The sequence below is a fragment of the Apostichopus japonicus genome, chromosome 9 (genome assembly GCF_037975245.1).
Source record: "Apostichopus japonicus isolate 1M-3 chromosome 9, ASM3797524v1, whole genome shotgun sequence".
Lineage (NCBI taxonomy): Eukaryota > Metazoa > Echinodermata > Holothuroidea > Aspidochirotida > Stichopodidae > Apostichopus > Apostichopus japonicus.
Window position 1 is genome coordinate 6,554,589 of NC_092569.1, and position 23,739 is coordinate 6,578,327.

Below are 23,739 nucleotides of genomic sequence, written 5' to 3' on the forward strand. Positions count from 1 at the left end.
TACGATCATACAGTACAGTAACGGCAAACGAGTCCACGGGAAGAGTACCAAGGTAGCCCCGCGAAAAGCTGTGTTGAGTTATCCGTATTAGCCTACGGTAGAAGTGATTGACAGTTCACACAAGACTTACGTGTGGGAAAATTACTCAGTTTTGAAATGGGTGTTGAAAAGGAATTAATCAGCGCGGGGGATGGTAATGAAGTGTTTTGTTGTAAATATTGTTAACCGAGGGAACTCACAGACTAGCTCTCAAGTGACTGTTTAGCCTAACATGACAAGCTAGACTAGCCTAACGTTAGAACTTAGACCTAGCCAAACCCACAGGCACTCCCGAACTGTATGATATGACCTACGGTATATTAGCGATGGTTATGGCATTAATATTCTTTTACTGGGTAGCGGTGAAGAAGATATCGCTGATTTTGCTCATCAGTGTAGAAAAATAGAGGGTTTGACCAAATTCCCCCGTAAATAGAATTATACATGAAGAAGCATGGTGAGCTCATTCATAATTTATGCACCAGGTTAAGGATTTGATTAACGATGTCTAGCAAGGAAATATCCAAATTACTCAGCTGCATTCGTTTTTTATGTGTAGTTCCTCAGAAATGTATCAAATATTTATAGTTATGTGCCTAAGCAATGTACAATTGAGCAGAATTTGACCACAAAATGTCTGCCATGTCAAGTTCTTTCATACCCCTAAATTGACACATTCATCAATAAGCTAACTGTAGGCCTAAGTAATATACATCCATTGACTTTGGATGTTGTTTGCTATGCTCTGAGCCTCTAAGCTCAGAAAGGTCTGGCCCCATAGAGTAGTAGTGTTATATTGAGGTAATTTTGGTTACTAGTGAGTAAGATTTCCAAATGCCATTGAAACAAATGTGCAAAACAGAGGGGAGGGTGTTTAAAGCTTAAAAAAAACACAATTTGATCTGTTTAAAGCTTAAAAAAAAACGCAATTTGATCAACATAAACCTGAAATGGATTAAAACTATTCAAATATGTCACTCTGATTGAGGTTGTCTGCTGTATCGTTGCTAGTAATATTTGAAGGTGCGTCAATAACGAAGCCTTAACTAACAGGTTAGGAGTCAAACTGCTAGGCCTAGAACTGAAGCTATGAAAAATTTCCCTTCAATCATACATTGAGGTTCACTGTAATTATTCTGCTTAATGGGTGAAATAATCCACGAAAGGGTCTTAAAGTACAAAATTGATGTTTCTTAGTTTCACTGCGGGAATCACAAGGTGGCCGCTATGTGTATCGCGCTCCTTGGTTCAATAAAGGTGGCGCAATTGCTTACTTACCAGATCACTGGTTCAATGAAGCCTGTGCTCTTGTTCATTTGTACCTGATTTTATGTTTAATAAGCGTTGCACTAGTGCCGACTTAACCGATCCACGTTGAGATAAGAATAACGCTCTCACTTATTAAGCAGATCTATCCTTGTCTAGTGTACTGCTTGTTAACCTCATCATTGGAAGAGGGGTGCGGGGGAAACAAGTGTTGGCGATGTCCGTCCTGGGAAGGGGTTGCTCTTTAATGAGAAATTTGTTTGGGTGTTTATCGATAAGGAGGCTGAGTTGCAAAATGGTGCTTTATTTCCATCATTTAAACTACAGCTGTGCAGTCAGTTGGTTTTGAATGTGTTTTTAAATCGTGATTACATGCCAAGTCATTTGGAAGAAAAGTTGATACTTTTTGGGGAGGGTGAGAGGTAAATGCAACCCCCCCCCCTTACTCTCTTGGCAACAACCATAGGGATAAGCCTACCATTGTACAGGTATTTACATGTAGTATATTTCACAAGATTAATTATTTAGCTTTGCCATGGTGCAATGTCTTAGGCCAAGAGTCACCTTGTTGCTAGCCTTTTGCTGAGCTTTGGCAGTATTATACAGAGAAAATTTCCCCTCATACTTTTTTCATGCAGGGTGGAAGAACTACGTACCATCATTCCATAATGTAATATAATCATACTTGTATTTACTCACCACTACAATGAGATAGTGTTAATTTCTAAAAGCTGTGTGTGATTGTTCATTGGATTCATAGACCCAAATACTTGCCCCGTGCTTGATCACACAACGATCAGATGGATAGCCACAACCTTGTGTAAAAGTTATAATAAGGCCTCCTGTAAGCCTATTGTTCCGTAGACGTTGCCACATTCACTTAATTGGAATCACGCCCCATCTTTCACCGGTCTGACGCTTTCATTTGTTTTAGCCTTAACTAAGGTATGTTAAGTGTCGTTCTTGATATAATATGAGAACGACAAAATATTAATTCAAAATTAAATTGAACAAGAGGTACGAAGTTTCATGCTCAGAACAATTTGAGAACCACCAAACAACTTTGTTACCGTAAAGAAAGACCTACTACCAAAAAAATGGACAAAATTCAGCTGGTGAAAGATGGGACTTGATCCCTTTATTGTTTTGTTGAGGAGAAATGAAACATAGTTATGACTTTTATCTTAAATATAAAAAAAATGTTGATTCTGGTTCTATCCCGACTGCTGTTATTATCATTAACTATGATCCTACTCTGCATTTGCCATGTTATCTCAAGTGCCAAATTCATTCATGGCTGTAATTTTCCTTTTTTTTTACCAGGAAAAACCTACCCCAAGACCGGACAGACTGTTGTGGTTCACTACACTGGTATGTACCTACTACCTAGATACTTATAAATCATTCTTCCTCACCCTGGGATCTGAGGACTGGTAAGGGATCTGGGAAAATTTGTGGGGAAGGAGGGGCAGGAAGCTACAGAGGATCAAGAATGGGGTTTGAAGAGGTCCCTCGGTATGAGTACTCAATATTTACCTAGGTCTTTTAAATGCATTATGTGAGCACTGTACATATAAACAAAATGTGCAAGCATTAGGTACTGTATTACATCTATTAATTATAGACAATGCTATAAGCATGATACATCATATATGTTATCCAATTATGTATGATATTACATGTTATCAAATACCAATCTATGTGAGCATGGTATATTACAGTTTATATTATAATATTACACATAGCTTTCAATCCGTCCAAAATCATCTGCCAATAATTCATAAAACTTCATTAAACGTCACAATATTATGAGTTTATCAAACCATTTCCCATCAGGAACATTGACAAATGGGAAGAAATTTGACTCATCGAGGGATCGTGGCAAGCCTTTCAAGTTCAAGATCGGCAAAGGAGAAGTCATCAGAGGATGGGATGAAGGTGTTGCTCAGGCAAGTCATCTAAGAGGACTATTTAGCCGTATTTCACTCATTTTACCTTCATTTTAAGACCTCATGAATTACATTGCAGGATGCACATCCAAAAGAACTGATCAAAATGAGCAAAGAAGCATATTTGTGTGTGTGTGTCTTTTCAATTAATCTTTCAGACAACAGACATGGTAACAGGAATTCAAACAGAACTTGACGTCAATGGGGAAAGGGTCTCTTTTATTGGGGGTTTACCTCTCGGTTTGAAAAAATGGTTTATTTTTCTTCACAGAGCTAATCTTTTGCTTCCAGTAGTAGTAATGTTACCCTATGAACTGAGTGACTGATGAGGTCATAGTCAATGTTCCCATGAGTCCATGCATTAGAATCTAGGTTATTAAGATTTACCTTTATATATGCATAGCAGGTGCTTATAAAATAGCTCTGAAAAATGTTGTTTAGTGGTCATGCTTCAGCTCTGGTCATGCTTCTGTTGTTTTCACTAATGTTCACTATTAGTTTTAAAGCTGAATTTGAATTAAAACTTCTGGCCAGTACAGTCATATATCAAATCACCCAATTGTTGAGTACAGTATGTTTGTAGTTCGACCTCTTTCAAAAAATTACCAACTTTTTTGTATGCTTGGAACGTCATGAAATCAGCATATTTTGAAAATATCAGTTCATTGCTTCAACATTTGCCAAACTATCACACTCTGGATTTTTGTCACCACCCCCCCCCCCCTGGGATATTTTCTTTATTTTTGAGGTCTGATTTCTCATCCATTGAACATCCTACTACCTTTCTATTACAGAAGCATAGATAGATTCTATCCTATAGAATGGAAAAAAAAGCATTGTCTTGTAGAGTTAGGTCAACCCTTTAAATACCAAAATATGCAATTTTGGTATTTTTTGCTTAAAAATGTGCTTTTTTTTTTGGGTGATAAATTGCTCCTAAACTATTGCTTCAGGAGTTCAGGATACTTGATTTTTCAGAGGATATTATATCCAGTCCCATACAACACAAAATAATGATTACTGTACAATGCTTCCTTAAATTCCTATAATATATTTGCAAGTTGTGCAGAGCAGTTAGTAGTTCATGCTGCGATTCAGCATGAGGAAGGGGTTTTGATGCCATTTTTTTACCAAGGTAACCATATGAGAGCTGTGAGGGTATTTTACTTTAAATAATTATAAGTATAATGTTCTTACAACTTCAGGGATCTAGCCTTTCTCAATATTAACTTATGAGGTTGTTAAGTTGCTCTGATGTACCAAAAAGGTCAACTATTAACTCAAACTGAGTCATGTTGAAATATCTGATTATTTTTTCTAGAAGAGATAATAGTACCACCTTGTTTGTAGGAGGGTTCTATTTTGCCTTATTGATTAATGAAAAATCCTCAAAATTTGGGATTTAAAAAAAAAAAAACACACATTTTTGCCTGTTTGTGCTGTTCCACATGTGTTTTTATCTTGGGTATTGTACTTCAAGATATTTCAATTCTATACTATGTAGATTTCAATGTCACATTAACAAATAATAACTGCAATGCTATAGTATGCAACAGTACTTATAGTCTGCAACAGTACTTACAGTGTGCCACAGTAATTAGTAACACTATATCACTACATCTTTCATTCTTTTTGCGTTGTGGTCAAGTGGTTAAGGCAGTGGACTTGTGATCTAAGGATTACAGGTTCGAGCAAGGCACTTTATCTCCATTGCCTCTCTTCACCCAGGTGTATAAATGGGGACTTGCGAGGTGACTCGTAAATAAAGTTGCGTGCGCCGGTTTGTGGCTGCACCCTATGCCCAGGAGAGATTGTTTGAATTATGCACACTTTGGTGTGTAGGTGTGACAAGTTACCAATGACCAGGGGTAAGTACAGCGCGGCGAGACTTTATTGTAAGTTACGCAAGAACTGTTCATTTTTTTTTTCTTTCTTTTCTGCAGATGAGTATAGGAGAGAATGCAAAATTGACGTGTTCACCTGATTATGCCTACGGATCCAAGGGTTACCCTGGAGTATATCCTTTTGATTACTTGTCAAATTAGCACATAAAACTTGTAATTTAGTATGATTTATTATCATTTGATGGCCTGTCTGTGTTGTTATATTTTGAATTACTTGCCAAAGGGCTAAAGGGATGTTTGCAATGATGATGGTGTGTGTATGTATGTATGTATGTGTAAATGTACAAGCTTGTAAACATGGTCATTCTAAGAGTACATCCTTGTAGAACTTCATGTGTGATATTTAGTTAGGTTCCCCTTGGTGAGTAAAACAACCCTATTAAAGTTGGGAGGTGAAAGGTCATTTGAAATCAGCAGAGGTCAAATTCTCGAGTAATCTTCAAAGGAAAGCTTTCAGTAACTTCTACTAAATACAGTAGGTAGGTCCACATAGTGCAAGAATCTAGCTGATAATTTGAAGTCTGTAGTGGTCAATACTTCAAAATGTGGCATGCAGTCACTGAGTCAGTTGGCTTTCTGGGTATTCTACGAGAACAGATTGAAAAACTTGGATTCAAGTCAATGCACAGGACCATGCATGGAGCATGTTGGTGTTTGTGGAGGTGAAAAAATATTCAGTTAAGGTCAAAGTCTGGTATATGAAAGGACTGGCTGATCAAGCTGGGCGTAATTTGTATAGGCTTTTAAGTATCCCCTTTGGTTAGTACAAGAGCTTTTTCATCTTCTATGGTTGTCAAGGGAAGGCAAATATTGAACTAGTGAAATTTGTTAAACATAATACTGTATGGTAGCATCTTGGAATGTAAATCCTCTGTAAAAGTACAATATTCATCCCTGTTGTTGTCGATGTGGGCCATATATCGCTAAGTGCCGGGGGATTTTAAACGAACTATACCTTTATGTGATAGGTCAGTAGCCATCCCTATTGAAATTCATGCTTGATGTGTGGTCTTCCTTTGATAAGTAGGAGATTAAGTTTGCTGATGACCAAAAGATATCATCATAAATGAGAGCAAAGTTCACCATTTCATGATTATACACAATTTTAGTGTGAATTAATATTACGACTGACACCTCACGATAAACTCAAACAACTTTTGATTTGTTAAAGTCTAAAGTCACCTGAGGTCAACATAGTTCATTACCCGAAGGTCAAGTAAAAATGGTAAGAAAATGGATGTTATGAATAGATATTTTCATTGATCATGGTGACTCTTTGTCGCTTTGGCAATTCAAAATTCATAAAGTATTTCATTAGCTTGACTAGGCATGTTTTTGTTCATATAACAATGACCATTGTTTTGCAGCTTATGAACATTTTTGGTTTGATTTGGTTGTTTCTGTGTTTATTGTATACTGGTGTCTGGGTCTTGAGTTGCTGGAGAAAAACCGATATCAGTGATTGTGTGAAGTAAATGAATGACTTGCGTAATATACACATCTCTTCCCTACTATCACTTTTAAACAATCAACGGAAACCGAGCAAAATTTTAAATCGGCTAGCCTACGATAAATATGTGTTATAGCACATCAGGCTCACTCAGTTCCTTTGGCAGTGTTCCCTACCCAGTCTGCAAAGTTAGTTTTGTTTTATTCAAACAGTGGCAATGAGCCAGTAGTTTAAGCTTCAGCAAGGTTTGTGCTGACACTTTTATCGGCCCCCAATTCCTATATGGAAAGTAGGCTAGGTACCGATAGTAGAGGAAGGCAGGCCATAGGTCTGGTTTTGATTTCTTAAAAAGCAAGGCTTACTGATAACCTAAATGATCATTTATGACTAGAGTAATGGATAAAGTGGTTATATGTGGTAGTAAGATAAAATCCTACATACACAGCCAATGGCTTTGACATAAAGTAACAAAACCCCAAAGTAAGTAATGTTAATTAATTAATGTTAATTAATTAATCATTATGTCGGTGTTATTGGCCTTGTTGCTGTCACTTTGGCAAAATAAATCATCCTTGACAACTGAAACACGATTCCACCCAACGCCACCCTGGTATTTGATGTGGAGCTCATCCGAGTGGAGTAAAGGAGCTTGTGCTACTTAAAGACTTCACCAGCGACCTTCTTTCCTTCTTCTTGTTGTTGGTTTTTTTTTTCTTGTATTTTATTTTGTATCAGTTCTCAGTGTTGCAGTCCATTCCCATCACACTACCTTATCAACTGTCCCATCGACAGCATCTCTCTGAAGAATGTCTAAGCCTGTTACTGGTAGTAGATTTTGATACTTAGTTTATAGTTTTAATAGATTATCAATAATGCATTGGATATTACAAAGGTTATCATGGTACCTTCCAACGTGTTAACACGTTTTGGGATGTACTCTAGTGTATTACATTAATACATATTCTATAAAGTATTTCTACGTCTGTTAACAAGTACTTCGAACGGCATCCATGCCACCAATTAACCGGCAGGTTGTACCCACATACCATATGCAAGGAGAGTTTACCCGTGCCAGTTGATATAATACTGATGCTACAATATCATGTTTGCAGGAATTTAGTAGAGCCTGTGTACTATTAGTTCCACGTTGCGGGTGAGTCACTTCTACAAAGGCAAAGAGATGTAATGTGCTTTTCTTAGAAATGACGGAGAACTCGTACAGGAATTTTCATGTAACTTGTTTGGTCTCAGTTTTGAGAGTAAAAATTTCATGATGTAGTTTAGATGTATATTGCATATTGCAGTCCTTAAAAGGATACACCATTTTATGTCATCCCACCAAACTTCCAATTAGCACCAAACACTTTCACCCTCCAAAACCATCTGAAGCACTTTGCACCATTTGATATAGTGAATGCACTATCAAATAGTAAGTTCACATGCAAATTGTTAGCTACAAATATAACCACACAATTTTCATGATCACAATATATTCACTCCCATGTTCTGTATATTACAATACTTTTACCTAATTGTATAAAGCTACGAATAGAAAACAATGTCACTGGTTAACTAGTACATGTATACCCCCAAGACAGTGTGCTGCCATATGGCTAATGGGACGGCCTTCTGCAGGCTATAACCTCACTGTGTAGCCTGTTCATTGTGTTGGTTGGTTGGTCTTAATACTCCCTGATCATGTTGCTTATTGTTGGCAATGTGTTATTTGTTGCTTAATACCTCCTTTGCTTTTCAGAAGCATTTAAAGCTTCTTTTTCCAAAGTTGTGTTCATTTCATTGAAATGTAGATTGCCTAAGCCGTTTGCTTTGACGATATTGCAAAAGGAATGTATGAGGCTGTCCAATATACGGTAAATTGTAAGGGGACTGGAGTATAACAAGTTGTTTGGTTTTGTGCTTAGGCTCTATCTTGGGTGACATAAAACAGTCCCATTACCTCTAAAGGTTACTCCATCAACGGGTTTCATCCACCGATTACATAGAATTCCGATGTATTTGCCTGCTATCTGTGATATCCGATCATACCCTCTAAGATTCAACATGGTTTCTGTTAACTCTCATTACTTCATCTTTTCTTCTTAGTTTGTACTGTTTATGCATATGTAATATGTTCAACAACACAACACTGTTATAAAAGTAATACTATCCTAGTATTCTTATTGTGTTAAATGGAAAGGAAATCCGATTAGTAGATTTTGGATAGGATGATACCAGCAAGTTCTATGCATATTCATATATCTATTGCATATTTATGCTGCTTGGGCATTGTGATTGTTTGGGCTTTGTTTCTTAAATGATAATGTTAATGAATTCAAAACATTTCTTTATTATTGACACATGATTTCAACCTCTCTATTATTTATGGAAATTTTTATGGAAGGTGTCATTATTTTAAACATGCCGATACAAAATTTTTCATATGGTATGTCTGTGGTCTTTATCTAAGTATACCTATGACAACACTCTTACCGGCATCCAACTATAAAACAAAACACAATATATTGCAACCAACGAAAGTCAATTTGTTTTGGGGGTTTTTCATTGTCAATGTAGAAACTCTTTTCAAAGTGAGTTTTTTTTTCTCTCCATCGCAACTAGGGATGTTTATTCACAAACTAAAACATTTCATTTTTGCTCTCAACTGATAATATGTTAGGCACACTCCTGCCATTCGTGTGTAAGGCAGAATGTAACTGCAGAGCAAGCCTCCTTACAACATAATTTTTTTTGTCTTTGTGATGCTAATGCATAATTTAGATGACAAAATACTCCCAACAGCAACTACATCTGTGGTGTTACTGCACTCCCTACTTCAGTCAATCACTAAATCTGCAGAACCTACCACATGGACAAACAAAAATTGTTCTTCCAATAGTTGTCACTGCTTGTTATATAACCTTTGTGTATAGTGAGTGGATTTGATTCTGGATGTCATCAAGTTCTCTACCCCCCCCCCACATCCTCCACCGGTATGTTAAATAGAATTAGAGGAAAGTATACCTATCCACATATGACAGTTAATACAGAAGTCCAAGTTGCACTATCATGCTGCGAAAGTGTCCATTAGCTATAGGTTGCATCCAAAAACCCGCCATTTGTACTAAACGGCAGGTTTTTTTTCCAGTTGGTTAGCTGAGTGATCAGTCCCATCTTTTCGCACCTTAGTTGAGCTGCCTATTCGTCTATTATGCAACTCATCACACAGCTATAGTAGCCAAATCACTATCAGATCAAGGCAGACATGGCAAGGTGTGAACAAATCAACTGCTCCAAACTCATCAATCGTAGTCTGTTTGCAGGAGAGATAAAGTGTAAGTAACTTGAGGTCGAGAGAGCTGAAAAATGCAACTATTAATGGACTAATTCTCGTCATGATCATTGGACAAACACCTGCATATCATTTCCAGTCATAATATTTACAACAATTTTATTGCTCCAACTTAGCAATGAAACGTAACACAGAAAAGTTAGTACTGACCGCTATGATCAGGCATGAGACTTCCGCGGAAACGCGGATTTCCGATTTTATTTTTTTTTCATTTTCGCGTTTTTCCTCGTAATTCGCGTTTTTTATTATTTTTTTTATTTAATTTAATTTAATTTTTTTTTTTTTTTTTTTTTTTTTTTTTTTTTTTTTGCCGAACATGCTGGACTGTGAAGGGAAGGAACACCGAATTTGACCAGTGGTGGAATCAAGTAGCACAAAGCAAGCAAAAAAGCCTTTTTTGGTTCAAAAAAGCTAATGGATAAATTATACAAGCAGAAATTCCACACATTTTTGGCGAGTTACGTGATGTGATAGATTCCATCTAGAGTCCACCATTTTGCATCTAAGCCCTCCTTACCTGACAAAAAATTTCTAAAGGGGAGGGGGACACCCCCTCCCCTTAAACCCCTCCCCCAGGACAGCGATCGATAATTTCAGATTTTTTTCCCCGGCTCAGTCTCATCCCTGTATGATGTAATGGCTTTATTATATCGATTGACCGACTAACTTTTGGACACCTAGTGCAAGTCTGCCAACACCTACAGGTGTAAAACCTGGAAAAGATTTAACAAAATGATCAAATGAAACTCATTGTTTTCAAGTTTCGGTTATCTGCATGCACAAGTCTTGCATCGTTTACTACACAAACAATATCCATAATTCCAGGCCAATTAGCTCTCCAGTTCTTCATAAGGTTGATGATGTTTGGCAAATGGGATTTTGGAGATCCCACCATGAAACAACACATTCTAATGCAAGTCTACACATTCTAATGCAAGTCTAATGGTTTAAACATGTGAGAGTTGCCAGGTATGCTATTGCCCCCTTTCATTGGTGAACTTGGGTAACAGTATTCAGGAACCTCTTCTTTAATGTTCAAGTTTGGTAACAAGAGATTTTGATATTACTTCAATGCAAGACGCTGGCAATGCATACACATATATTACTCTCAATAAAGATATTTGCAAAACAAGTTATTAGTCCTCTGTAATTATTATCTCAAAGTTTAGGTGTAATGGTTTATTGCACATTCATAAAAGTGGCACATTTATTATATGAAAAGACTTATCAGGCTTGTACAAACACATCTACACATTCATTTTTGCTGACTATTAGCGATGTACAATATAAAACTGTCCAAATTAAATTGAAACAATCGTAGCAAACATTGTAACTTTGTCACATTCATCATTCATAGAAACTTGCTTTGATGAAAACTTTGATGAAACAATGACTCCACATTCCCCTGCCCCCCTTTGCACACACCACTGACCCAATCACAATATCAACAATTTCACATGTCAGTGTCACCATGATCTCAACAAGTTTCCAGCTTCATGTCAGATATGTATAATGTACCTTTAGAAGTTTTACTTGTAACATCTTGCTTTAACAAAACCCAGTTTTTTTTTATATCCGACCCAATTACACCAAAATGATTACACAAGAATATGGCCTTAGATTAACTAGAAAAAGAAAGAAACTTATTTTGGCAGTAGAGAGAGCATAAAAGCAAGGTTACATGTAATAGCAAAGCTTCTAGGTTGTGTGTATAAAAGACATAGAACCTATTAACTAATTTGGGTATTACTTAAAAGATTCTACAATACAAAGATTGTTGCATCAATGTTATTTAACAATGATGCATAAACTACCAAGGCAATCCGTTTTGTACAGACAAAACAAGATGTGCTAGGTGCCTCAGTACACTGTTACATATAGCAAAAGATTTCTGTGAATCAGAGAAATGAAATGAGTTGATTGGATAAGCTAGAGAGTCACATATTACAGAACTTTTTACAAATTACTTCCTGTCCAAACTTGACCTCATAATTTTGATTTCCATTTAATGGAAATATTTGTTGTAACCGATAACGCTGTCTCTGTAACGCTGACAGTATTCAAAAGCATGGTTTAGAACGCACTTTTCATAACAACTAGTTATAAATCAATTAGCTGATCAAACAATGCTGGTTTCCTCTGATTACCTCAAGTATCAAATGCACTCGTAGATGAGTATAACACAATTAATTACTGCTAATAACAACACTGATTACAACAGGCGCGTAGCCAGAAATTTGCCAAGGGAGGGGCGAAACTAGAGATTCGGCATTGCAAACTATCTAAGCGTAGCGCCACAATGGTTGGCGTGGAGCGTACAAGAAAATTTTGGCTGTAAATGCCTCCCAGATCGCCGGAAATGGCACTTCCCATGCGTTGTTAGTTGCATCTTAGCATCTTCTCTTTTGAAAATACTAGCGATTTCATAAAAACCTTAAAAAATTTTGTAAAAAATATGCTCAAGGGGGGGGGGGCGGCTGCCCCCTTGGCTACGCGCCTGGATTACAATAGACAGTAGGAAGGATAGGTTTAACAAGATTGAGAAGAAACTCATCAATAATAAACCATGACCTGGAAGAAACTGTTTCACATACTTTCATCATTTATGAATCGTAATGCCAATGCTTTACAGATTTTTAGAGAATTATTACATCTTAATATTACCCTGACCACCGAAAAAAGTCTGGTTTTATTAACAACAACAGAATGTTACTTCCCTAGTCCTGTAAATTAGAGCTATGAAGTGTTGTGACTTTGTTAATTTGTAAAAGAAACATTTACACAGAAAACAATGAAAGTACTTGTAGGGGGTATACTTTTAATCTCATAGCTCAAATGGCTAATGTTGAGAATTAACTGACCAATCATAATGCATGTAGATGACTTTAAACTGATTGCTTTCAATTACTTTCTTTAAATCATCTTTCTTGGTTCCTTCTCCCATGTATTCGTAAACCCACTTCGCAGTCTGAAAATAAAAGTAATAACAATAATAATTATACTCTAATAGGAGATTGTTAAAATCAATCGAGTCAGAAGTTCTTTATTGTCCATCAACCAAACCAGAGGAAGCAAACGTTGCCAACACAGGTCACTTGGAGCCAGTCCTACCTGTTTCCCTTTAATGCTTGCATAATTGAAACCTCTTAAAGCAAGTCTGAGAGCACTTTAAGTACTGACAAGAGATACATCCAACAATGTCAACACCACCTCACTACAAACTATAAAGTTCCATTATGATATTTTAAAGCAAGACTTTCATGCCCAAATATTGGCTGCCCCAATTCACCTCTCCATTCTATACAGAACTGTGCCATGCTATTTTTCCCCATTTATGGTTGGCTATATATCTGTACTGACTAAACAATTTCGGGTGTAATTTCAGACACACAGCAAACTCAGTCGATAAATGAGATAAACAACTGGACCTTTAAATTGGAGAACTTACCTCTTGGTCATTTCCCCCAAAGTCCTCTTGGTACCATTTAAAGATACGACTAAGGTGGACTTCACTCTTCTCTGCTTCCACATGACATCCGTCTTCACTCTCCAGGAATGCTTCTGCGGCCACTTTTAATTGGTCGTGAACGCCCTGATTAATGAGGTAATTAAACCAAATGTATCGACAAACTGTAGTTTCATTGTTAATTTACTTTGTTTTTACCAATGGGGATCTTCCATCCTTTCTAGTTCCACAAAACTTGACAAGCCACTGTCTCTGAAATCACTGAGAATTCTGTTTTGTGATGGACACTTTTGGCAAAACTACCTGGAAATTCCCTAATTCACAGTTTCACCCATAGTGTGACATATTCCAGCTAACATTGTACAAGCACATTTTATCAACAAAATGTTGCCCATCCTTTCGTTTGGGCAAACTTAACAAATGTCTGGTCGTTAACTAATCAAAAAGCTTCTTTCGGGTACTTTCAATCATGTCATGCCTGCAAATCTTCTCATAATTAGGGAAGATTAAATCTTTTTAGACATATGAAATCAACTGGCACATAGATTGAGATGTACTGTACTACAATGCTTTACAAACTACTTGGAAATCTTTAACTAGGACAGATCATGCGCACTAGGACCCAGAGCCGTATCCATGGCTCTGTTGGGACCAAACTACCACATAGATTGATATGTAGGCTACAACACTTTACAAACTAGATCTGTAATTAGGATCGATCATGAGCATTAGGACCCAGAGCCGTATCCATGGCTCTGTTGGGACCAAACTACCACATAGATTGATATGTAGGCTACAACACTTTACAAACTAGATCTGTAATTAGGATAGATTATGAGCATTAGGACCCAGAGCTGTATCCATGGCTCTGTTGGGACCAAACTACCACATAGATTGAGATGTAGGCTACAACACTTTACAAACTAGATCTGTAATTAGGATTGATCATGAGCATTAGGACCCAGAGCTGTATCCATGGCTCTGTTGGGACCAAACTACCACATAGATTGAGATGTAGGCTATAACACTTTACAAACTAGATCTGTAATTAGGATATATCATGATCATTAGGACCCAGAGCTGTATCTATGGCTCTGTTGGGACCAAACTACCACATAGATTGAGATGTAGGCTATAACACTTTACAAACTAGATCTGTAATTAGGATATATCATGATCATTAGGACCCAGAGCTGTATCCATGGCTCTGTTGGGACCAAACCACCATATAGATTGAGATGTAGGCTACAACACTTTACAAACTAGATCTATAATTAGGATATATCATGAGCATTAGGACCCAGAGCTATATCCATTGCTCTGTTGGGACCAAACTACCACATAGATTGAGATGTAGGCTACAACACTTTACAAACTAGATCTGTTATTAGGATATATCATGATCATTAGGACCCAGAGCTGTATCTATGGCTCTGTTGGGACCAAACTACCACATAGATTGAGATGTAGGCTATAACACTTTACAAACTAGATCTGTAATTAGGATATATCATGATCATTAGGACCCAGAGCTGTATCCATGGCTCTGTTGGGACCAAACCACCATATAGATTGAGATGTAGGCTACAACACTTTACAAACTAGATCTATAATTAGGATATATCATGAGCATTAGGACCCAGAGCTATATCCATTGCTCTGTTGGGACCAAACTACCACATAGATTGAGATGTAGGCTACAACACTTTACAAACTAGATCTGTAATTAGGATAGATTATGAGCATTAGGACCCAGAGCTGTATCTATGGCTCTGTTGGGACCAAACCACCATATAGATTGAGATGTAGGCTACAACACTTTACAAACTAGATCTATAATTAGGATATATCATGAGCATTAGGACCCAGAGCTATATCCATTGCTCTGTTGGGACCAAACTACCACATAGATTGAGATGTAGGCTACAACACTTTACAAACTAGATCTGTTATTAGGATATATCATGATCATTAGGACCCAGAGCTGTATCTATGGCTCTGTTGGGACCAAACTACCACATAGATTGAGATGTAGGCTATAACACTTTACAAACTAGATCTGTAATTAGGATATATCATGATCATTAGGACCCAGAGCTGTATCCATGGCTCTGTTGGGACCAAACCACCATATAGATTGAGATGTAGGCTACAACACTTTACAAACTAGATCTATAATTAGGATATATCATGAGCATTAGGACCCAGAGCTATATCCATGGCTCTGTTGGGACCAAACTACCACATAGATTGAGATGTAGGCTACAACACTTTACAAACTAGATCTGTTATTAGGATAGATTATGAGCATTAGGACCCAGAGCTGTATCCATGGCTCTGTTGGACCAAACTAGCACATAGATTGAGATATGCTACGACACTTTACAAACTAGATCTATAATTAGGATATATCATGAGCATTAGGACCCAGAGCCGTATCCATGGCTCTGTTGGGACCATTATGACAGAAACGCTGAGGATCCCTGTAGCATAACTCAAACGCAATGGAAGAGGTCCACACGTCTCAATAACAGCAAACTAAAGATTGCATTAATGCTTAAGGTCTAGAATAATACTGGTGAACTGGAAATATTCAACCCAAAGATTCAGGTATAATAAAACACTAAGAAGTGCATATTGTAAATCCCATTGCCTGCCACTTTCTTGGTTGTGTCCAATGAAAGTATGTAAAGAAATTTGTATTAACTAGCCATAGCCATGCTGGTCCGGGTTTCTTTAGTCAGGGAAATCTGACCTATCGTGTCCAACATCTTTATTTACTAGCCATAGCCATCTCAACAGTGGCAAAGCTATAAGGACTTGGTTGATAAGGAAGTGAGGGGGTGGTGGTGGTGGGGGAGAAACAAACAATATGATAACCAAGATCTTTGATATTCATAGCCTGGAGGATGAAGTGGTAAGCTGTTAGGTGACATAAATCCAGCATAATTCAGAAGCCTGACATATAGTCTAACTCTATTTAATGTGTATTTTATCTGTCCTCTGATTCTTTTAGTTGTTTTTTTCATACACATTCCAACTTCAGGTCTAGATCACTTCAAAGTCAAATGTCGTAAGACGACATCACCTTTAAAGGGGCTATACAATGAATCCATCCAAGCAATTAATGACAGGCGCCCTCTATTTTTCTCCAACTTCTGATTCTGTCCGATTAAGGGTTGTACCATTGTGTGTGTGTGTGGGGGGGGGGGAGCTCAGGCAGTGAAAAGTGCTGTTTCACCTCAATCATAGTAGAATGACTGTGGAATGCTGTTTAGGCCTAGATGTTTATGTTATTGGAGAATGCCAAGGGAGTTGTTATATGTTCTACTTGGAATGACCTGTTACAATTTGTAGTGTCGGACATGTGGGTAAGTTTTACACACATGGAAGGTTCACCTCTGCACTGTGGGCAAACAAATTTATAAATTTTTGGGTCGGCCAAGTGCATGATGTGATGCCGATTTATATTTTTAGTTATTTTTACTGATGTAATACATAGTGGTATTTCTATATGACATATGTATGGGTGTAATATTCTTCACCTTGGAGGGACATATTTTGTTGGGACATGCGTTCCCCTCCAAAGATCAACAATTCCGCTTTCGACAAAAGTGTGACACCGTAGCAGATTTTTCAGATAAGGGTATGGGGGAGGGGGGGAGGTTGGTGGGGATTGGGCAGGCCCATATTAGCTACAAAATGGAAAAATTTAGAAAAACAAAAAGGTGAAAAAGAAACAAAGGAGATCTGACAAGTGTTTCAAAATTTTACTTTTTTAATTTCAAATTGATGATTCAGGGGCAAAGGCTGGGGTGCTTACCAAGTACCCCCGGCAACCAGTCCGGCACTAATAATTGGTACAATTTTCCTACCATATTTTGTCAGAGTATAGCCTACTGCAGGAGCAGTGTAATGAGATTGACTGGCCAGATCTCACTGAAACTTTCTTTCTATTGTGAAACCTTGCGATGGATCCACTGTGGGAGAGGGAACTGGGTTTAATGCCTCCCCTAATCCCCTTATTAATCCGCTTCTATGAACATTTTACAATAATGACGAGGCTGATATTAGGGTATGATTGAATTAACAACTTGTCATACATTTTTTGGAGGCATATGTTGCAAACAATATCCATAAATCATATTTTATTTTGGAGAAGTGATCTTATAATTTAGTGAACTTTTAAGAATGTATATATATGGCAACACCAATGTGAGTCTTTGTGAGAGAATTCATCACATCAGCCATACAGAAAATAACTCCCTTCTATTATTTAGGACAATTTTATAGATTGGACATCATTTTACAAAAACATTTCATTTTATATAGTCTTATTTTAGAGTATTCCTGTACATAGCATGCCTCTGGAGTATTCATTAAAACAGTGTCACAGCAGATACCTTAATTGTATACAAAAACAACCGGTACTCATGGCTCGTAACTACTGTTCATGTCCTGATACACATGTTAAGAATACAAAGTAGTTATTACTGATGCACGGTTGTGGGAGAGTAGTTGTTGTATCCAATCATTGAGTGCGAGTTCTTTAATACTAATTGTAATATGAAGTCGTATCTAGTAATTTTTTGCTGTAAGTAGGTCTACTGATATACCCTAACATGGCCTTTCTTTGTTATCTTCATGACGAATTGGAGTCATTTAAAGAGAGGCAAGGGCGTAGGAACCGAGGGGGCTGGGGGGCGCCAGCCCCCCAGTGAAAAATATGGGGGGGCGGAAGTATCATTCCGCCCCCCCCCCCGCTCCGCAAGTCAGAAAACCCCTTTTTCATTTCTAAATGAGAAAAAATCTCATTTGGAGCACCAAATTGCATTTAAGGCCAGGTGAAAATGCAAAATTCTTTACAAAATGGAGTGGGAGTTAAAGTGTGCTATATTGGACCAAATTGCATCTGAGGCCACCTGGAAATGCAAAAAATTCCAAAGGGGAGGGGGACACCCCCTCCCCTTAGACCCCTCCCCTAGGCCGGCCATCAGTCTTCAGCCCCCCCCCCCACTCAAAAGTACCTTCCTACGCCACTGAAGAGAGGTGTAACTGTAATCAAGAGGTACTGTACCTAGTTACTGTACTAGCTATGAGTATTGGCTGACAATAGTTGCTAAATAATATTATAGTGGTTAATGTTGCTAGTTTTACATGCTAATTTATATTTGAGATTAGGGTTGCAAAAGCCCCTTCATAACATTCATTTAGAACTCGAGAACCAAGCAGATCATATCAAGACATTTGCTTCCTACATTAAACAAACGTTCATTTTCGGTCATTAATAATGGACCTGAAGCTTTGAATCTGGCGATGGTCCAAAGATATAACCTACTGATACTGGGACACAGGACATGTTATAGTACCTACAGGTACACTGCATATCGGTCCTTTATTTACTGGAAAGCCGTCAGAACTGGACGTTACAATAGTATTGTCATCCCATCCTGTGCAGTTTGGTGCATAAGGAACATGTTTCCATCAGAGGATTGTCACTACAGTACACAGGAATTAAAGTTGGCATATTTTAGAAAAACATATTCAAATTAAGAAACATTTATGTTTTTCAATGCATATCATGGATTGTAAGATAACTTTCTTTGAGGGTACGGAAAGGACCAAATATTGTTTAAGGGAAAGACAATACATGCTAGACATGTTTATTTTGACATATGTAGGCCTTAATATATTGACCTATTTAGACTACACTTCTCAATGTCATATGCATGAACAACTTTGAAAAACAAAGGATAGGTAGTTGTGGAAAATGGGATAGTTTTTCTTCCAAAGCAACTATCCATACCTCGCCGATATGTCCACAAAAACTGCCTCACGTGTCTCACTTTCACCAGAAATGTACTATACGCACAACTTCAGAAGTGTTATACCATTTTGGTGACTTCAGTTGGTGAGATTTAATTTTATGGGCATCAATTTAACAACGATGTTTGATGTTTGCTTGCAGTATTTTATCTCCTGTGAAATTAAAGAGCTTACATCCATAACATTTGGTCTAATGCAAGCTGTGATAACGAATGGGAAAGAAAATAGCAAATTATAGTACAGTTTTGAATGTTCCTTTGTCAAACCGATCTTTTAACTGCAAATAATAATTTTACTTCCACTGTTTAATGTTTGATTAATCATATCATATATTTGTGGAAATGAGCTTAAGAATCTACAACCACTGATTATGTGTGCTCTGTAAAGTCTTCAATTGTTGGCTTATGGACGGTGGACAGTCTTGGTATAATTTTTTGGTTCATCAATAGGGTTTATCAAGCCTGTTTGGATGAACATAGATTAACTACCAGAACTTTCACAATGTTCTCCAGAAATGCAGAATGTATCCCTAGGTTTTGGGCTCTTGCACAGGTACCAGATGCCATTGTTTGGTGGCTGTGGAGTACTTCACCTTGACCCTGAAAAGAAATCATAAGAGGTGGTTGTGATTTGCATATTCCTTTGTGCACCTCCAGATAATCAACTCAGGGTATTTTAACAAATATCTTCAATAAAGCTCTAAGGCTGCTGTCAATTAAATCTTTATGGTTTTCACTATGAAATACTACCTAGAAACAATTAACATCATCAAAAGGAGTGTAGAACTGTATGTTCATGTACTAGGTAAATACCTTGAAAGTGTTTCAATTTAGTTATGCATTTAACCTCTGGTTTAAGACATAAACGAATCCACAAACCACCAATTGCATCTATGGTAATAATGTAAATATTCTGTTGTGAAGTGAGTCAGAAGTGTGCCTAAAAGGTATCATTTGAAATGGGTTGTACATCTAATGCCATTCACTACACATATTAAATAAGCATATAATGAGGGCATAGACAGAAACACTTACTCATCATTCCCATCTCCATCTCTCTTTGGGACGGTTTCTGTGAAAGTTGAAATCAATGGCTGCCAAGTACTTTCTCGCCACATACAGTATCCAACGTAGCTGTGATAAAGAACGAAAAAGTTGGGGTCGTATGTTATTTATAAGGTTTGATTATGCAAACTTTTATCAGGGTTTCTTTGCCAGAATATATTTTATACTAATATTTACCTTTTCAGTAATTGTGTTTGCAAGCATTTGTCTTACCATGTACACAAATACACACACACACAACATTTCCATCAAATTCTTGGCCTTTTGGCAAGAATTCAACAATTATTCACAGACCGTCATGAGCCATTATTTTAAAAAATTGTCAGCTGGCAGGGTAGTTGAAGGATGTCCATGCAACCCACTGTTGCCATGACAGGGCTTTTAGGTTTTGACATGGGGCATTAAGGAACCATGATGCAATGCTACTTCTGCATGTACTGTCCTGACTCTCTAAATTCACTCTGATAAAGGGCCACCTGGGCTGGATGTCCAGGAAGTGGCTCACCATCCCACCATAATATATATTTCTCCTTAAGGAGAGGAAGGACTTCCAGGTGTCAACATGGGCTATTCATTGCAATCAGCTAATGAGCTAACATGACTTTATACTGCTAACAAGAGACTACTGTAACTCTATGTACTGAAGGTAGTTTATATGTAGGATGACTTCCTGTCAATGCTCTCAACGCAGATGTTGTACATGTAGAAGGTGAAGTGGAGATGAAGGGCAAAAGCTGGATTTGAATACACTAGATGTATTACTTGCAAATATTACAACAGTGACAGAAGGGTATTCCATGCAAATAGACCAAATCTAATCCTCCTTCATCTCTTGTTGCAACAGTGCATGCCTTGGTAAACAGTAAATAATGAATAGTACAGAACTTGGTGTATTCAAATTTGGCCAAGTATAATTTGTTCCATTGGAAAGTATGCATGTAGCATTAGCATTGATAGATTTTATGAGAAGTTTGCATCTCTGAAGCATAGATCTACTGAAAACTAATACAAAAAAATAAATGCTGATGAAAACATGGCACAAAAAAATGTTACATACCATAGGGCTATATAGTGCAGACTAAATAAAGAACCAAAACAGAATGTGACTTTCTACAGTATGTTGGGTTTCACTGACCTTAGAATGAAGCTTAGCCTAGCTATACATACCAAGCAAAATAACTAGATCTATAAAGGAAACTAGGAAAGTGAATGTGGTGGAAGTACAGCCTATACCTACCTTGCAATGCATGCATAGGACAAACAGTAAATTAGTTCAGTTGGCCTTTCAACCAAGTTAATAGTATCGTCAACTATCCTAAATTCATGCACTAGTATGTTAAATTATTCTATAATGTCCATTGTAATATTCTAGCCTAACCATTTTTGCAATCTGATACTTATTCTTCACCATTATGAACACTTTAAAGTTTGCTTTTGCAAAACTTCTGCTAAAAACTTTCTTGTTGCTTTATACAGTTTATTATTTCATAAGCTACACTAAGTTATAGGCAGAATCATATGCTGGGAGTTAACCACAAAATGTCCATCCTTTGGAACATTGTTTTGTTGGGAGGTCTTTTTGCTGATTTTAGAGTGTTAACGTCGCCTGGGGAGTAGGAGAAGGCAAGAAAACAACATCTACTTTCCATTAGTTTTGTACAGTTGGTGCTTATATCTAAGGGTGAGTAGTAGTGCTGCATTGAGTTTGGTCATACTTCCTGCATTTTCAGCAAGCAATGTGTCAATTATATATCAATCATAATTTCTGGATTTTCAGTGGGCCATGAGTCAATTATACATCAATCAGAAAGGGAAAAAAAGAAGTCACATTAGTAATAAAGTTAGGCCTGTCCTTAGTCACCTACAGACTACTATTAGTCTATGTTCGCTAACTACATGCACCCAAATGTTTGCTCCTAGCTAGGAAGGCATACATATTTTAACCACATGTACCTACATCCTTTCCTTCAAAATGATGACTCCTGATGTAAATATCATTTTGTAAAACTTGAAAATCATCCACTTTCTTTACGCTTCAATAAAGCATGTGGGCCAGGCTGCCCAGGCATTACCTTTTTTTCAAAGTAAGCAAAACCAACAGAAAATAAAGATTGCTACCTAGTACTTTGATCTGGGATATGCAGTCTGTCATAGATCTGTGATATTGGGAAGGCCTATCAAATGTTCGTATAATTAGTAGGTCGACATCAATTTATTTATCTTCTTGTGGATTTTTGGAGGATGCCAAATACCATGAACGAAATAAGGTATCTTTGCCATTTGTAGAAATGTAAGGCTAACAGTGATGTTAACTGCACTAATAAACACAGGTATTATTTTGTAAGAAATTTTGGCAGGTAAGAAGTTTAAGACACGAAAGGCATTTGAAACTAGATAAAAGATTCAAAGTGGCTATTCTTATGACTAGTCGTAAGAATAATTTCCGACTAAGCATGCGCAATTCCTATTTTTATGACCAGGAGTACTATTTTTACGTCGAGGAGTAACAATAATTTCCGGGTAGGGTTAGCGTTAGGATTGACGTTTAGGGTAATGTTTAGGGTTAGGGTTACCCCTACTACATGCGCAGTTGCTTTATTTACTTTACTGCGCTTGAATTCGCCTTTGTCGTAAGAATATAGTTTATAAATAATTGTTACGACTAGTTGTAAGAATAGCCACAGCCTAAAAGATTCGCACAGTTTAATTGATTCCATAGTTGCACAAAATTAGGTTAGTAAGGAGTAGCCTAGTAATACTATATTCCTATTCAACTCCCGAGTCCTTGTTGAATACCCTAGCTGACAATGGTGGCTGCAATTCACGATCGTCTAGACTAGATACAACTACATTTGGCCCATATCAAATATTCAGGATAGGCCTAGTCACAGTATTACAGATACTTTTAACATGTGTCCTGACAGTGACACTAACTAAGATTACCTGAATGCAACTTGTAAGGCCTAACTAACATTACAGGCCTAGCCAAAAGTGCTTGTACTTGTAGCTAGGCCATCAACATCCTTACCGTAGTTGAATCGGTAATGAAAGTTATTTGACTTACCTAGGCCTAAGCTACTTCGACTGCGGTATAGCAACTTCCGACCTCCTTCAGCGTTTTCCAGTTTTCAAAAGAATCTACCAGAGAGATTTTGCCGTCTTGTTTCAATTCATTCTTCTAGTCCTACTTTGCTTTGTAGAGCTAGACACAATTTCGATGTGTATTTCGAGTAGACTGTGTCCCGGCCCTATATGCACCTCGACCAAGATATTTGGGTATAAGTGTAATAGTAAAGTTAATTACGGCCGTGTACGTACGAGCGGGGAGTTGTTACACACAATTCCCTAGTATAGTACGTACGAGCGTTGCGACTCGGCAATCTAGCTAGCGCTGTATATGTGGTACTCGGCTACATACAGTACTGT

The 23,739-nt window shown here is 37.4% G+C and overlaps 2 protein-coding genes and 1 long non-coding RNA gene across 3 annotated transcripts in view; 1 reads left to right on the forward strand and 2 right to left on the reverse strand.

Annotated features, from left to right (window-relative positions):
• Positions 1-9,145, forward strand: LOC139973072 (peptidyl-prolyl cis-trans isomerase Fkbp12-like). Its single transcript, XM_071979448.1, has 5 exons — positions 1-193; positions 2,629-2,676; positions 3,142-3,254; positions 5,198-5,271; positions 7,197-9,145. The coding sequence occupies exons 1-5, from the start codon at positions 157-159 to the stop codon at positions 7,249-7,251; spliced, it is 327 nt and encodes a 108-aa protein (XP_071835549.1). The 5' UTR covers positions 1-156; the 3' UTR covers positions 7,252-9,145.
• Positions 7,267-23,739, reverse strand: part of LOC139973070 (uncharacterized) — a 24,022-nt gene continuing 7,549 nt past the window's right edge. Inside the window, exons 8-9 of the mRNA XM_071979447.1 lie at positions 13,406-13,549; positions 7,267-12,925 (exon numbers count right to left, since the gene is read on the reverse strand). Of these exons, the coding sequence (XP_071835548.1) occupies positions 12,797-12,925; positions 13,406-13,549 (273 nt within the window). The 3' untranslated portion in view covers positions 7,267-12,796. The remainder of the gene's footprint in view (positions 12,926-13,405; positions 13,550-23,739) is intronic.
• Positions 19,604-23,581, reverse strand: LOC139973073 (uncharacterized). Its single transcript, XR_011795135.1, has 3 exons — positions 23,378-23,581; positions 20,284-20,382; positions 19,604-19,848 (listed from the first exon to the last, which is right to left on the reverse strand). It is a non-coding gene; the product is annotated as an uncharacterized lncRNA (long non-coding RNA).

Excerpts from the sequence above, each read along its gene's own strand:
- LOC139973072 (XM_071979448.1), top strand. The coding sequence starts at position 157 with ATGGGTGTTGAAAAGGAATTAATCAGCGCGGGGGATG. Across the intron at positions 194-2,628 it reads ATTAATCAGCGCGGGGGATG|GAAAAACCTACCCCAAGACC; the intron begins GTAATGAAGTGT and ends TTTTTTTACCAG. Across the intron at positions 3,255-5,197 it reads GGGATGAAGGTGTTGCTCAG|ATGAGTATAGGAGAGAATGC; the intron begins GCAAGTCATCTA and ends TCTTTTCTGCAG.